The following is a 13,341-nucleotide window of genomic DNA, read 5'->3' as shown; positions in this document are numbered from 1 at the left end:
AAAAAAAAAAAAAGAAGATTTAGGTTACAAAGGACACCTGGGAATTATCTAGTCCAGCTTCCTGCCTGAAGCAGGGTCAGCTTCAAAGTCAGATCAAGTTCCCAGGGTTTTGTTGAGCTGAATTTCTGACACATTCCTTGGATGGAGAAGCAGTAGCCTGTCTGAGTAACCTGCTCCAGTATTTGACTATTTTCACTGTGAAAATCTTTTCCCTTATGTCCAAACACAATTGCAACTGGTGGGTGCAACAGAATATTGCAACTTGGTGGGTGCTACCTCTTGTCCTTTCTCCGTGCACCTCTAGGAAAAGTCTGGGTCTACTTTCTCTACAAGGTATCTTCCCCTCCAGAAAATGGAGAACAGAAATTAGATCAACTCCACTTACCCCCTGGGGGATCTTCCACTCAACCCATCCCAGTTTGTCATTATATCTCATGTCCTGGCTGGAGCAGCCCGACACTGGACACAGTGGTCCTACCGCAGCTTTACAAGACTCACAAGGGAATGACTACTTCTCTCAACTTGCTGGCTACACTCTTGCCAGCACAGTCCCGTACACAGTCAGCCTTCAGTGATGAAAGGCACACTGCTGACCCATCCAGCTTGTCCTCCAAGACTCCTGGGTCCTCTTCTGCAAAGCTACTTCTGAGACAGTCAGCTCCCAAGCCTGCACTCATGCATGGGGTTATTCCATCCCAGGTGGAAGACTTAGGGGTTGTCTTTGTTCAACTTCACAATGTACCTGTCATCCCACTCCTACAGCTAGATGAGGTCCTTCTGAATGGCAGCCTTGCCCTCTGGTGCATCAACTGCCCCCGCCCCAGTATGGTGTTGATTGCAATAATAAGTCTCATAATAATGGCATTTACCATAAAATCCACACCTCTCCAATATTTCAGGGTATGAAATGCTTCCAACAAGCAAAGCAATCAACCTGCACTTAAACTCAATGACATTTAGGTGAATAACTGTCTTGGAAATCCAAAGCTGAACCTCAAGTAAGAAAATATCTCTAGTCCTTATGAAAGATAAGAATCTCTATTTAAATCTTATGGCTGATGAAGTACCAGTTTTCTCAATCTGAAGACAAGCTAAGATAACATGTACCAATTCTCACTCATTTTATTAGCTACTTACTGGTGAGAACGTAAATGCCAATACTCTTTATTAACTCAATAAGCACATTTTATTTGACATGTGCTTACTTTGCACTTAACTCCACAACCTGAGTTTTTCTCCCATATCCTTTAAATTCCCAAACATGCTTTCTGTCATCAAAATCTCACAGCACTTCTTATTTCTACAACTTGATAGCCTACTATAGATACAAAATTCTGCAGTATAGCAAACATTTAAATACAAGGATAGCACAAAACATTCCACATTTTAGTAAGTTGTAAATTTAAATTCTGAAATTATCAAAGAAAGGTAATTTAATTTTTTCTTTCAGCAAATTTCAATTATTTCTACAAATGAATTAACATCTACTAGTGATACTGAAATGTAAGGTTACAAGAACAAGGGAGCACAGACTGGTAGAACAAGATATAACTACCGTATTTACCTGCTATTGATGTGATGAATCAGGGTGTAAATTACATCTCGGAGGACAAAAGCCCATGCTCCTCCTAAACCATCTTTTATCTCTTGAAGTAACAGACTAACAAACAAGTGATAAATTATAAGAACTCTGTGTTTCTTGTAAATGTTGTTTGTATTTGATGCGTGCTTACAAAGGGCTAGAAGGATTTTCTGGAATGAATCCTAAAAATGAATAAAAAATGATTTAAAAAAAAAATTCATAATGCCAAAACAGATATACTTTATATGAAGAAAAAACTTCAGTGATAGAAATTTATATATGTTTTTTTAAAGGACAAGGACAAAAAGGCTTTATTATTTTTACTGCTTTAAACAAACAAAAGACCTACATAGAAACCAATTCTCCAGGCAGGACTGCAAGCCCCATATCTCCTAGTTTTCTTTTTTCTTTTTTTTTCCCCCACATGAGAAAGGTTATGCGCATTTTTCAGAAAACCAAACAGTTATGGCAGTTTTCACCAACAGGAGAAACATCAGATAAAAAACATTAAAACATCAGCTAGTTCTTCAATCTATATTCTTTCAAACATAATATTCATACGTACAAAATGCATTATTTCATAGAATATATCAATACAGATTGTAACTGTTAAAACTGTAAACTTAAAAAAAAAAGTAACCATCTTGAAGTACTAGGCAGGTTGTGTTACATTTTAAAGAATTTATTCCACTGGCTGGCAATATTAACTTTTACACTCAAAAGATTTAGACAAACAGTCTGGTAAAAGGTTTTTTTCTTATTTTTAGATTGTTTATGGATAGGCAAAATAAATTGTTGACAACATATGCAATAAAATAGCATAAACTTTGAAAAGATACGTTTCTAAGAAATGTTACAAGACAGTAATATGTTTCTGATTTATTGCAAGGTCTGCATAATTTTATATGCCTTCGTATTTGCCTTTAACAACTGAAAATCAGATGTCTAAAAACGTCACAGACTATAAAATTTCACACTGTCAGTAAGGGAAGCAAACTTTAATATCTTAATTGTAGATAGTATTTAGATAAAATTGTCCAAATGTAATTATTTTAGAACGTTCTTCAGACATATGCCAAAGAAATAAATTGCATCTAAATTGTGTCTGGTACACACAGATTTCCCCAACCTTTAAAATAATCCTCTCTATTTATACATTATTTTATATGTATTATTTAATGCATGTAATAGTTCAAGCATGTAGTTTTTGTAAGGTTACTGTGTCCCTGAACTTAGGACTTCTTCCATTTCAGAAGGCAAACAAAAGAACAGAAAGGTTTCTAAGGTGGTATTTTTTCCTCATATATACATGACAAAAATGTCTAATTAAAGCAAAATGTACCCATAAAAGAAATTTTATATTCTACAGAAAAATAAAATCATCATTACATACTTACAGGGCTTTTAGAAAGAACTGCTACAAGACTTTTTAATTTGCTTTTATGACAGTTGCTAATATAGTCCAAGGTTGCCTTAATCACGTAAGACGGAAAATGAGGAGGATTAGGAGCAGGATCCAGTTCCCTAAATGAATAAAAAAGAGGTTTATTTCTTTTTCTTCCCAAAATCAAACCCCATGTATTAAATAAAATAGGTCTCATTGAATAAACACTTAACTCCTAGGAAATCTTTTCTGCTTTCAGTAAGAAAGAAGCACCAAAAGCATCCAGCAGTGGCATGCATCTTATTTTTAGCTGTCTGTTGTCCCTCTATGGCAGCTAAGTTGTACTTTCTTAACATTCCTTTATTATTTTTTGAAAGCTCGTACTGCTAAAAACCCACACATTTGTCTCATCTAAGGTACTTCATAGGAAAATCTAATTGCAAGTCATGGATAAAGCTTCTGCATTTTGCAATTATGGGAACAATCTGGTTGAGAAAAAAGTAATCACAAATCTCCCCATTATAAAAAAAGGGTAGTTGACTTTTCTGGGACCTCAAAAGAAAAGAAATGCATCATGATAGTAACAAAACAGCAAAATCTAAGTTTCATCACTCTTATTCTTACTATTCCCTTCCTAGAAAGAAAAACTTTGGCTACAAGCAGACACCACAGTCTGTTAATAAACTCACTGAAACAAATTTCTTTTATAAAGTTCTGAAATCCTCAGCCATTTAACTTTTGGCAGATTTTCATAGAAATGTTTTCGTTTGTTTCAACTTTATATTTCTACAATAAAAATATCTTCTTCGATAACTTCAGAAAGTGTAATGTTTTTCCAAATAGTTTGTATCTAAACACAAAAATACAAAAATCTGAAATATTATTTCCAGATAGAATTATGCAAATAGTGATATTTTTAGGACAACAACGAAGACTGAAAAGCTTGTAAAAATGAAGACATTTATGGCATTAGAATATTTCTATTAATTAGGAATTCGTTAATTTGGCATTGCTTAAGCAATCTCCTTACCAAAGGCAAGAGCTGCCACTACAAGAACTGTTAAGAAACAGTTCACTTCACTTCTCAGTGACTTCTAACTATTTAAAGACCTTTAAAAGAATCACTTTAATTTAGACATTAAAACCTGACCAATTTTAGAGAGAGGGCAGTCCATCCAAATTTGAACTAATTTAAATTGGCATTGCCATAGTCCGGCTCACCAACATACAACGGCGTTCTCTTGCCCACCCGTTCATTCTTTCCATTAACTGAAGTATTATAGAGGTTCTCCTTACTGATACTGGGGAATAACTATGTGAGAAAGCATGCCTATGATACATCATTACTAATGACAACAAAATCCTTTAGTTCTCAGCTTCAGGGCCACCTCTTCTTGTGCCTGAAGGGCACATTTTAATGCACAATGTTATACAAACACACTCAGCATTTAGAAAATCTACAAACATGTACCTTATGTATTTACTTAGATGAGCTCCTTCTTCTACCGTGGTATCAGGTGGTTCATGTAAGGTCATCAACAGTTCAACCACAACCTCTGGTAAGTTATTATGAGATAAATTGTCAATTTGCTAGAAGGCAAAAAATAGTGTTTTAATAAGAGTAAAATATTTTAGCTAAAATAATTTAACATGTCTTTTCTTTCTGAGAAAACCCATTTTTTCCTGTCTGAATTCTCTGTTTGTTCAGTTATGCATGACATACAACTCATTCAGAAATTAAGCCTGGTTAAGTCTTGTCTATGGCAGTCACAGGTAGAACAATTCACTTTCCTACAGTATCTGGGAAAAAAAAGTTTAATTTTACTACTAGTTCTGAATATAGAGTCTGCCTCTGGGGAAGATGGCTCCTCATAAAGCATTAACAAAATATTTTAAGAGGAAAACATGACATACTTAAACAGATATATGACAGGGAAACTCAGGGTTGTATACTGAATGGTAGAAAAAATTTTTATTACATTCTGAAAAAAATTATACTTCAAGTTAACTGTCTGCCTGAAAGTTTCTATTGAATAGCTACTTCAAAACCTTGGGATAAAAATTTGGCTAGTTTGGCTTTATTAAAATAATAATTTTGTATCTATAAACTTGAACTATTTACATTTTTACAGACTATATAAAAGTTTCTTTCAGGTCTGTTAAACGCCATAGAACTCAATTTACACATTTAAAACAGATACCTGTTTTCCTAAGCAGTTTTCGTCCTTAAGCATGTCGTAGACTTTAGAAGCCGTATCTCTTTGCTCTGCTGCTTCACTCTTTCCATGGCTTTCATAGGCAAAATACGGGAGGATATTCACAAGTATCTTTGGAAAGCAGTCTGCTAGAACCTGCCTCCAGTCTTTTTCAATCTTGTTGGCAAGTGATTTCACATCTTCAAATTGACTTCTAATCACCAGGTGTGGAACCAAAACTTTATAACAAGACCTACACGTAGTAAATACATTTCCAGAATGTCCTTGAATTGGATTTTTTTAAAAATCTCAAGCATAATATAGCAAATACCATTCATCTACTGTATAACTAAACTTGTAATTATTGTTTAGCTACCGCTATACAAAAAAATCTTACCAGCATAAATATAGTAGACAAGATACCAGAAAGACATTTTAAAAGCCCTCAATATGTTATCTTACAACACAATCCTGATGCATTACTACATTTCGAAATTTGAAACCCTGTCTCATAATTGTAAATAAATCTTAATAAACTGCTTTCATATAGCAAACTTACCTGTAGAATTCCTCAAGGCTAGTATAGTTCAGAAGTACATAAGGAAAAGAAGACAGGCTATATCCGTTGTCATTTATTTTCAGCCACTCCATTACCAAATAGTCTAAATGCGATGTCATGAAGTCTTCTATACTTTTATAGCCGAAAATGTCAGATACTTTTTTCAAAACCTGTGCATGAAACAGGATTGCAGAAATAGCGTGCAGAGTATATGATACTATGGCAAACTGACAGTACTACAACTCCATGTCCCCACCCCAGCCTTTTAATGAATATTTGTATAACTCAACTTCTATTTAACATAAGCAACTTTTTTATTATTTGTATTGCTGTACCTCAAAAGAGTGCAATCAAGGAACTACAACTACCCCGTATGAGGTGGTATGCAAAGAAAGGACAGCCAGTACACATTTTGCAGGGTAGGGACTGTGTGTAAAAACAAGAGGCAACGAATAGAAAGAAAGGATAAAAAGGAGAGAACACACGCACTAAAAAAAATGACAGGCACGAAAGGCTGAAGTATAAACAGCAATGATTTCAGTACGCCCTTGTGAACTTCAAAATAAAAGTCCACAGGAGACATACCATCTTCCACTACTTTGCATTTATTTTACATATTTTCCACATTGGAAAACTCATTTTACTTCCACTGGGTAGAAAGATTTTTTAAAATGAGATCTGCAATCTTCAATGTATAAAAATCTATTTGTATTTCAGATCTATGCTTTTAACATACAAGATTTATCACTAAAATTGCCTTTTATGATGTCATTATTTCTATGTAGGTCATTAAATATAATTACAAATTCATTCAGATATTTAAGTCCCACATTAGTCATGCTTTTACAAAATTTAACAACTTTTAATACTGACAAAAGCATTTTGTACCGTTCCAATTTTAACCTAACCTTAATTTATAACCTAAATATAAAATGGAATTTTATACTTGCCTTTTTCACAAGGTGAGGTTCTAATCCATTCTCTTTCACAGACTGGCAAATAGCAAACAAAGCTTGCTTTTCACAGACCGGACTGCAGCACAGAACCATGGTTATAAGCATCAGCAAATCCGCTTTTCCATTACACTGTTTGTCCAAAAGATCTTCAGGACTTGCATCACCCCTGACCTTCAATAGGAAATAATGAAGAACTCGTACAAATATTCTGTTAAAGCAATCTCCTAATTAGTAAATGAGCATAAATAATTTAAAATTAAGGGCATTGACATAAATACTGCTGAAAATCTTGCTTTGGTTGCTTAAAAATTACTTCCCCCAGCTGTCTGCTCCACTCCTCAACCAGAAGCTACTGCCTCCAGCACGCTAGCACACATGCCAATACCTCATACACTCCAGTTCATGTTATAGTATCAGCAGTTTAAACAAAGGCAACGCACTTAACAGAGAAATGATGGAGGCATTGACAAGACAAGTTGTCTTTTTGCTCCTCCCTGATGCATATAGGAAAGAACTGCCTTGTAATTCAAATGCAGTTCTTCCCCTGTTAAGGCATGGTGTTGACAAGTGATGAATACTGAATGAAAATAACAAGAAACTGCAATGAAAGGGCAGAAGCTAATAGAAAACAGCAAGCTGAGGTGACAGAACAGGGAGCCAAGGCAACACAGAAATGAGACGAGACAACAAAGAGCTGGAGGCAACAGTACAGAGATGAAATGAGGTGACAGAGAGATCGAGGCCTCAGCAGTGAGCCTAAGCTACAAGACAGCAGGCAAAGGGAACAGAGAGAAAATGTGGCAGAGGGATGACATGCAGATAGATGATAGTGTGACAGAAAAAAAATGGAAAATGTAGATGATGTAGATGACTTAGCATGGTAGCAAGGAATGGGGAAAAGTGAAAGACACTAATAGAAAAATTAATGGTTAAAGAAATTCCATGGTAATAAACACCACTGAATTTCTAGTCACTGCACTGAAGTAAAACTTTTCCTTCATTTGAAGTTTCTCTGAACAGTTTAGTTTTTTAAGCAAATTTTGGTTTTGTGAAAACCACTGCTCTAATACCATTGGAAATATGATCTTACTGAAATTTATAAATCTGTTTTTATACTATGTAAACACATAATTTGGATTTACTTTGCCTCTTATTCACCAGTTACATGTTGTCTGGAATATCGAGGCTCCATTTTTCTTTGATTCTTAAGTGTTACAGTCCTGAAACCCACAACCACAAATAGTATGATACAGAAGAGCAGTCTGGAACATACAGTGAAAAAGTTTACAAACTTCTAATCTGGGCAAAACAGTGACTGACTGGGTGTGTAAGGAATTTCCTGACTGCCACCTTGTTTCACCACCCCAGATTATCAGAAGTCCAGAAGAATTAATGTTCTCAGAAAACTTAACACGATCATTTTAAAAGTCATCTTATTCATAAGATGAAAACTAGGCAAAACTAAAGACTAGATGTTGGTACCTGATTTCTCATTCCTTCCTGAACTCTGAGATATGCATTCTCAAAAGCCTTTTGCTGGAGCTTCAAGGGAAGAGGTTTTGACATTCCAGAAGAATCTCTCTGTTTGACATCTTGAAACAAACTTCAAAAAAAGAACAATAATTATTAGCATAACATTTAGTCTACAGAATTACTGCATATTGTGCATTTTAAATAAGATGATTCTGATTTTCTGAATATCATTATTTTCTTCTTAACTTTCTTGTACAGCAGTCTTTCCTTCCTCTCCCTCAAACATTATCAATAACACTAAGAATATCTAACACTAGGAATATCTGTTGGAGCAAAATGGCGGAGAATAGCCTGAAAACATATAAAAGTTTCCCAATCTCTGCCAGTGCAGGAAGCCAAACTTCAGTTGTCCATCACAATGGAATATTTCATGTAATGAAGTACTTTGGGAATATATTTATTGTACAGATGTATATGTAAAAAGAGTTTCTCAAAGAATTTATTTTTTTGTAGATGAAGGCCCAACCTACTTTGCTCTTTGTAACAAAATGGGAACACCACAGTGGATCGGACCAAATGTTATTCTAGCCTTTTCTAAGTGACTATTAGCAGGTACCTAAGATCACCGTATGCTTGCCTCGTATGCATAATAATTCCTTGAATATAACATTTGACCACAGGTGACCTAGGCAGATCATGAGTTAGAAGTGGTGACTGTATTTAGTATCCTTCAATGATTTCCTCTTTCATGAATTTGTTGCTTTTTGAACCCCTGTAAACATCCAGACAGTTGAAGACAGTAAGATAACACTCAGGTTAACTGAATGTTGTACGAAGAAGTGAACTATATTTTCTTAGTATCTTGAACCTGCTAGCTTCACTTGACGTCCCCTAGTCTTTAAACTGGAAAAGACTGCCAATCTTCACTTTGTTCTGCTCCAGATTTTGTAGAGTTATGTTATACCTCCTGCAATTCAACTCTTTTTGTGCTGAAGGGTTCCAGTTTATGCAACCAATAGCTGTGCATAAAGTGTTTCATACTTTTGAACATCCCTCCTCTACTCCTATTCCAGTTCAATTACATCCTTTTTGATGTATGGAGAAAGAACTATATACAGTATTCAAAACACAAGATCCTTTGAAAAAGTTTTTATGCTACACAATGTACCTAATCTATTTCTAGAGGATAAACAACTATTTCCTATTCAAGTTTTGCATAATAAATTCAGTGCAAAATTTGCTATCACATATAGTTTTTTATATATTGTTTATCTCTCTCTCTCTCACATCACAGAATAATTGAAATGTAGACAAAGTTTGAACACCTTAACCAAAGTCACTTGGTCGGATTTTATATTCCATCAAGATTAAAGCCCCAGAAGCACTGAAAAGAGCAGCTATACAGCAGCAGAAATAACACTCAGTTAAGTGAAATTAAGCAAATTAATTAAACAGAAAAGAGATCTACATTATCACCTGGTAATCGACTTTGCAGCAAGAATGCGAACTTGATGGTGGCTATCTGCGAGAAAATGTGGGAAAGCATCACTCACAGGTAGATCTTCATTTATCACATTAAGGATCGCCCACTTGCAATGAGGATCAGCCTGAAGAAAATTAATATTGTGGTTTAAAATATACAGAAGACCTACAATGGAATATACATTGATGTACGCAAAAGATCTTTAGACACTGCTTTTAAGTACACCTGAAGTATATACCTAACAATGTCAGAAAATCTGGGATTACCTCAAGCAGGGCTTTCATGCAGTTTAAAAGGGCCACTCTTACTGGCGCTGTGCATTTCCCTCCTTGAGCCAAATGCCTAAAATAAGGAAGATTTGAATAAATGAAAAAGTTGCCAACAATTTTGAGAAAAAGTCTAATGAGTTAGTGTCTGCTGCTCACAGGTCATTCTTTTATGCTCAATAGGCATGTTTGGGAGGATTTGACATTTTTATTGATAATCTACAATTGTAAACAATATTCATTTTTGGTTGCTGAAGTTATCACTTGTTATAATTACTGATGCAATTCAGAGTACAATCAGCCTTTGTTAATACACAACAGTGTAGCATTTATTGTTCTAATACTATCTTAAGGACAATATGATTCTTTGCTAAAAAAATAACATGACAAAGAAAATCTGGAAAGTTAAATGCTGGATAAAGATATCAAAGGATACCAACAGCAAGACACCCAACAGCACTACAGTCTTCATGCTGATAGCAAAGTTAAAAATTTTACGCCCAACAGATTTATGCATTAAATAGATAAACATACCAAAAGGCTCCAACAACTGTCAAAAATTGTCCTTGGGCATCCTCTGTCTCTTCAGCATGTGTGTTGGACTGGGCCAACCCTACTGCTATAGGAAGTAAATTATTTAGAATTACTTTACAGACTTCTTGATCTCGGCGGTACAAAGAACACACAGCTCTGTGAAAGAATGAAAGAAAAAATTTATTGAAACACCAAACAGCCCCCAAATCCTCTAGCGGTTGAACTAGAATAGCTCTAATACATGCTGAATATATTCTCTCTTACGAAAGAGGCCTAAGAAGCATAAGAACATCGTCTTCAGGCAAGAGGTGTCCTTCCATAGGGAGCTCCTTCAAAAGGACCAAGTACTGGGGAATAAAAAAAAATTTAAAAAAAAAGAACCAAAATGGAAAATAATACTTAAGAAAATAAGTAGACAAAAAGAAAAACTATAAAACATTTTCAGTAACTCTTATATGAAATCACACAGCAAGGATACCTATTGTCAGCTCTTACATGTTAGACTGACCATCTTTTCATGCAAAGACTGTCACACAGTAATATGGCTCATGAAATTTTTGGCAGTCAAAAATATTTCCTTTGTAAACTAAAACACAGATCCTATTCTACTACAGAGACCATTTCTAGCTATTTAACAAATAATTAATGATAAAGGTAAGATGTTTATACTTCTCAGCTCTTTATTTTCTGGCTTACAAATTTGAACTGCTCTTTCCCCGACCACAGCACACTTTAAAACACTAAAAGTAGCCATTTTAATGTCTTCTCAGGGGACCGATGACAAGAGAAAGACAAGAATATACAATTGACAAGAACATACAAATTTAAGAACAGTACAAATATAGAGGTGGGTCTGCTGTAAAACAAGCTCACACTCACCACGTGCAGATGCAATGGCTTAGCACTATCAAAGACACTGCCATCAGTAAGCATTAACAGCCTCCTCCGTATATCAGAGGCTCGGAAGCTCACTGTCTGAATTTGGACTGTAGTTACACAAATACATAAGAACCTCAGAATTTCAAGGAGAAGTAAATCCTGCTTTGTCAACTGTTCTTCAGCTAATGGGCTCAAAGCACCTGAAAACAAGATTTTCATGTAAGAAATGCTTCTCTAAGGACAATAAAAAAATTGATAACATTTTAGGTCTTTACAAAACTAATTTAAGTTCTCAGAATAGAGTACTAGCAACCTTTAAGTTTATTTGTTACTGAGCAGTTACTGCATCAGTAACAGCTTCTTGAGCGTGTTTCCCACTTCTACAAAGGTCTTCTCTAAAACAGCAGCTTTTAATTTTATGTGCCCATACATATGGCTGATTTCTCCATCGAGGTTACAATGAACTCAGCAGAACCATCTGCAGCTATGTTCTTTTGTGTTGTTAACTAAAACTTAGGATATATTTCAAACTACGGATTCAAAGCTTCCGCAAAACTGAAATGATGACAATTACTACTGTGTTAATATCCTCATTGAAATTTCAATTATAACCTAAATGAAATAGTTATAAATGCCATTTTCCTGTCACATTTAGAACTCTTGTAACTTTCTGCAATTGCAAACTTTATTTATTAGAATTATTTATTGGATGGTTGGAGAAGATACTTTTAAAGACACTTATTCAACATGATGGGGAAAACAGACCAGCTGCCGTTTGTGGCATTAATTTAACACCCTGATTTCCTTCTCATTCAATAATAAACAGAAGACATAGTCCTGATTAAAAACTAAGATACACACCATTTTAAGAAAGAATTTAAAACAAAAGAGAACGTCAGTACTTGTAGCTCCTAACAGGAATAAACAGACAGATTCGTGCTCCTGTCCCTCTGCAGGTCCAGAGATATAAGAAAGCTGACCTTGTCAAGAACTACTGATCAGGAAAAGGAGAAAAGTTAAATAGGACTACTTTTAAGAAAATGAAGACAGAGACAGGTATCCTACAGACACACTTTCTAGTCTCCTCTTTGCCAAAATTTCTGCCTGACTTTGAACAAGTTAGCTAGCTTCTCTGCTTGCATTTTACTATTTATAAAATAAAAAATAAAATTCTCCTTTCCAAATAAGCTAGAACACTTCATTAACATCTTTAAAACACTAATGAGGTACAAAAGAATTATTATTGTTTATAAAGTACCTGGTTCAACCATTGCCTGCTTCAACTATTAATAAAGCAGCACAATTTTGTATCTCACTGTCATTCAAGCAACGAGCAATCTGTAAAAACAAGCTTTTGCAAATAGTTTTGGACACAGAGAAGACTTACCTGTTACATTTTGCATCTCACCAGATTCATTTGTATCACTGATGTCAGTCACTGAATGATCATCGAATAGATCATCAGATACCTGGTTATCTACTTCCATTATACTCTCCTCAGGATCATTCCCCGTTAGATCTACTTCTCCTAGTTCACTTGGTTTTCCAGTAAACGTCATCTGACAAAAACACCACATCCTTTTAAAGTTGTTTTTTAAGGACAGGAGAAACACCACAGGCATAACACAAGTAAAGACACTACAGCTTCCCAGTGAACTAGAATGGGTGAAGACAACAAGGGCTACACTGAATTGATTAATTTCATCCTTTGTGATAAACCTGTCTTCTACGTACATGAATTGTTTGATTTGAACTATTCTCTTTAGGACACAAGCTTCCTAAGAAAGATACTAGTCTCTGTGGTTTAGATGGTGCCAAGGACATTGTTAGTATTTGAAAAACGATTCTCTCTACAAGACTCACAAACTTCTCACTATACTTCATAATTACAGAGAAATGAAAGGAAGGCATATGACCTTTTTGAGGGCACACTAATTACTACTTTCTCTACCAGATGACAAGTTAACAGAAGGTAAGACTCTCAGCTTCTCATCACCTGAAAAAGCAAAGGATTTTGCCTACCTAGACCT

At 35.1% G+C, this 13,341-nt stretch overlaps 1 protein-coding gene across 1 annotated transcript in view; it reads right to left on the bottom strand.

Moving 5' to 3' along the window:
* Nucleotides 1-13,341, bottom strand: part of ATM (ATM serine/threonine kinase) — an 86,817-nt gene that overhangs the window by 46,864 nt on the left and 26,612 nt on the right. Inside the window, 13 exon segments of the mRNA XM_009276957.1 lie at nucleotides 1,565-1,764; nucleotides 2,980-3,106; nucleotides 4,438-4,556; nucleotides 5,168-5,414; nucleotides 5,721-5,890; nucleotides 6,671-6,847; nucleotides 8,159-8,279; nucleotides 9,626-9,756; nucleotides 9,899-9,974; nucleotides 10,433-10,588; nucleotides 10,697-10,779; nucleotides 11,312-11,511; nucleotides 12,699-12,870. Of these exon segments, the coding sequence (XP_009275232.1) occupies nucleotides 1,565-1,764; nucleotides 2,980-3,106; nucleotides 4,438-4,556; nucleotides 5,168-5,414; nucleotides 5,721-5,890; nucleotides 6,671-6,847; nucleotides 8,159-8,279; nucleotides 9,626-9,756; nucleotides 9,899-9,974; nucleotides 10,433-10,588; nucleotides 10,697-10,779; nucleotides 11,312-11,511; nucleotides 12,699-12,870 (1,979 nt within the window).

Source organism: Aptenodytes forsteri, unplaced genomic scaffold, assembly GCF_000699145.1.
Source record: "Aptenodytes forsteri isolate BGI_AS27 unplaced genomic scaffold, ASM69914v1 Scaffold354, whole genome shotgun sequence".
Lineage (NCBI taxonomy): Eukaryota > Metazoa > Chordata > Aves > Sphenisciformes > Spheniscidae > Aptenodytes > Aptenodytes forsteri.
This window is presented reverse-complemented; position numbering and strand designations above follow the sequence as displayed.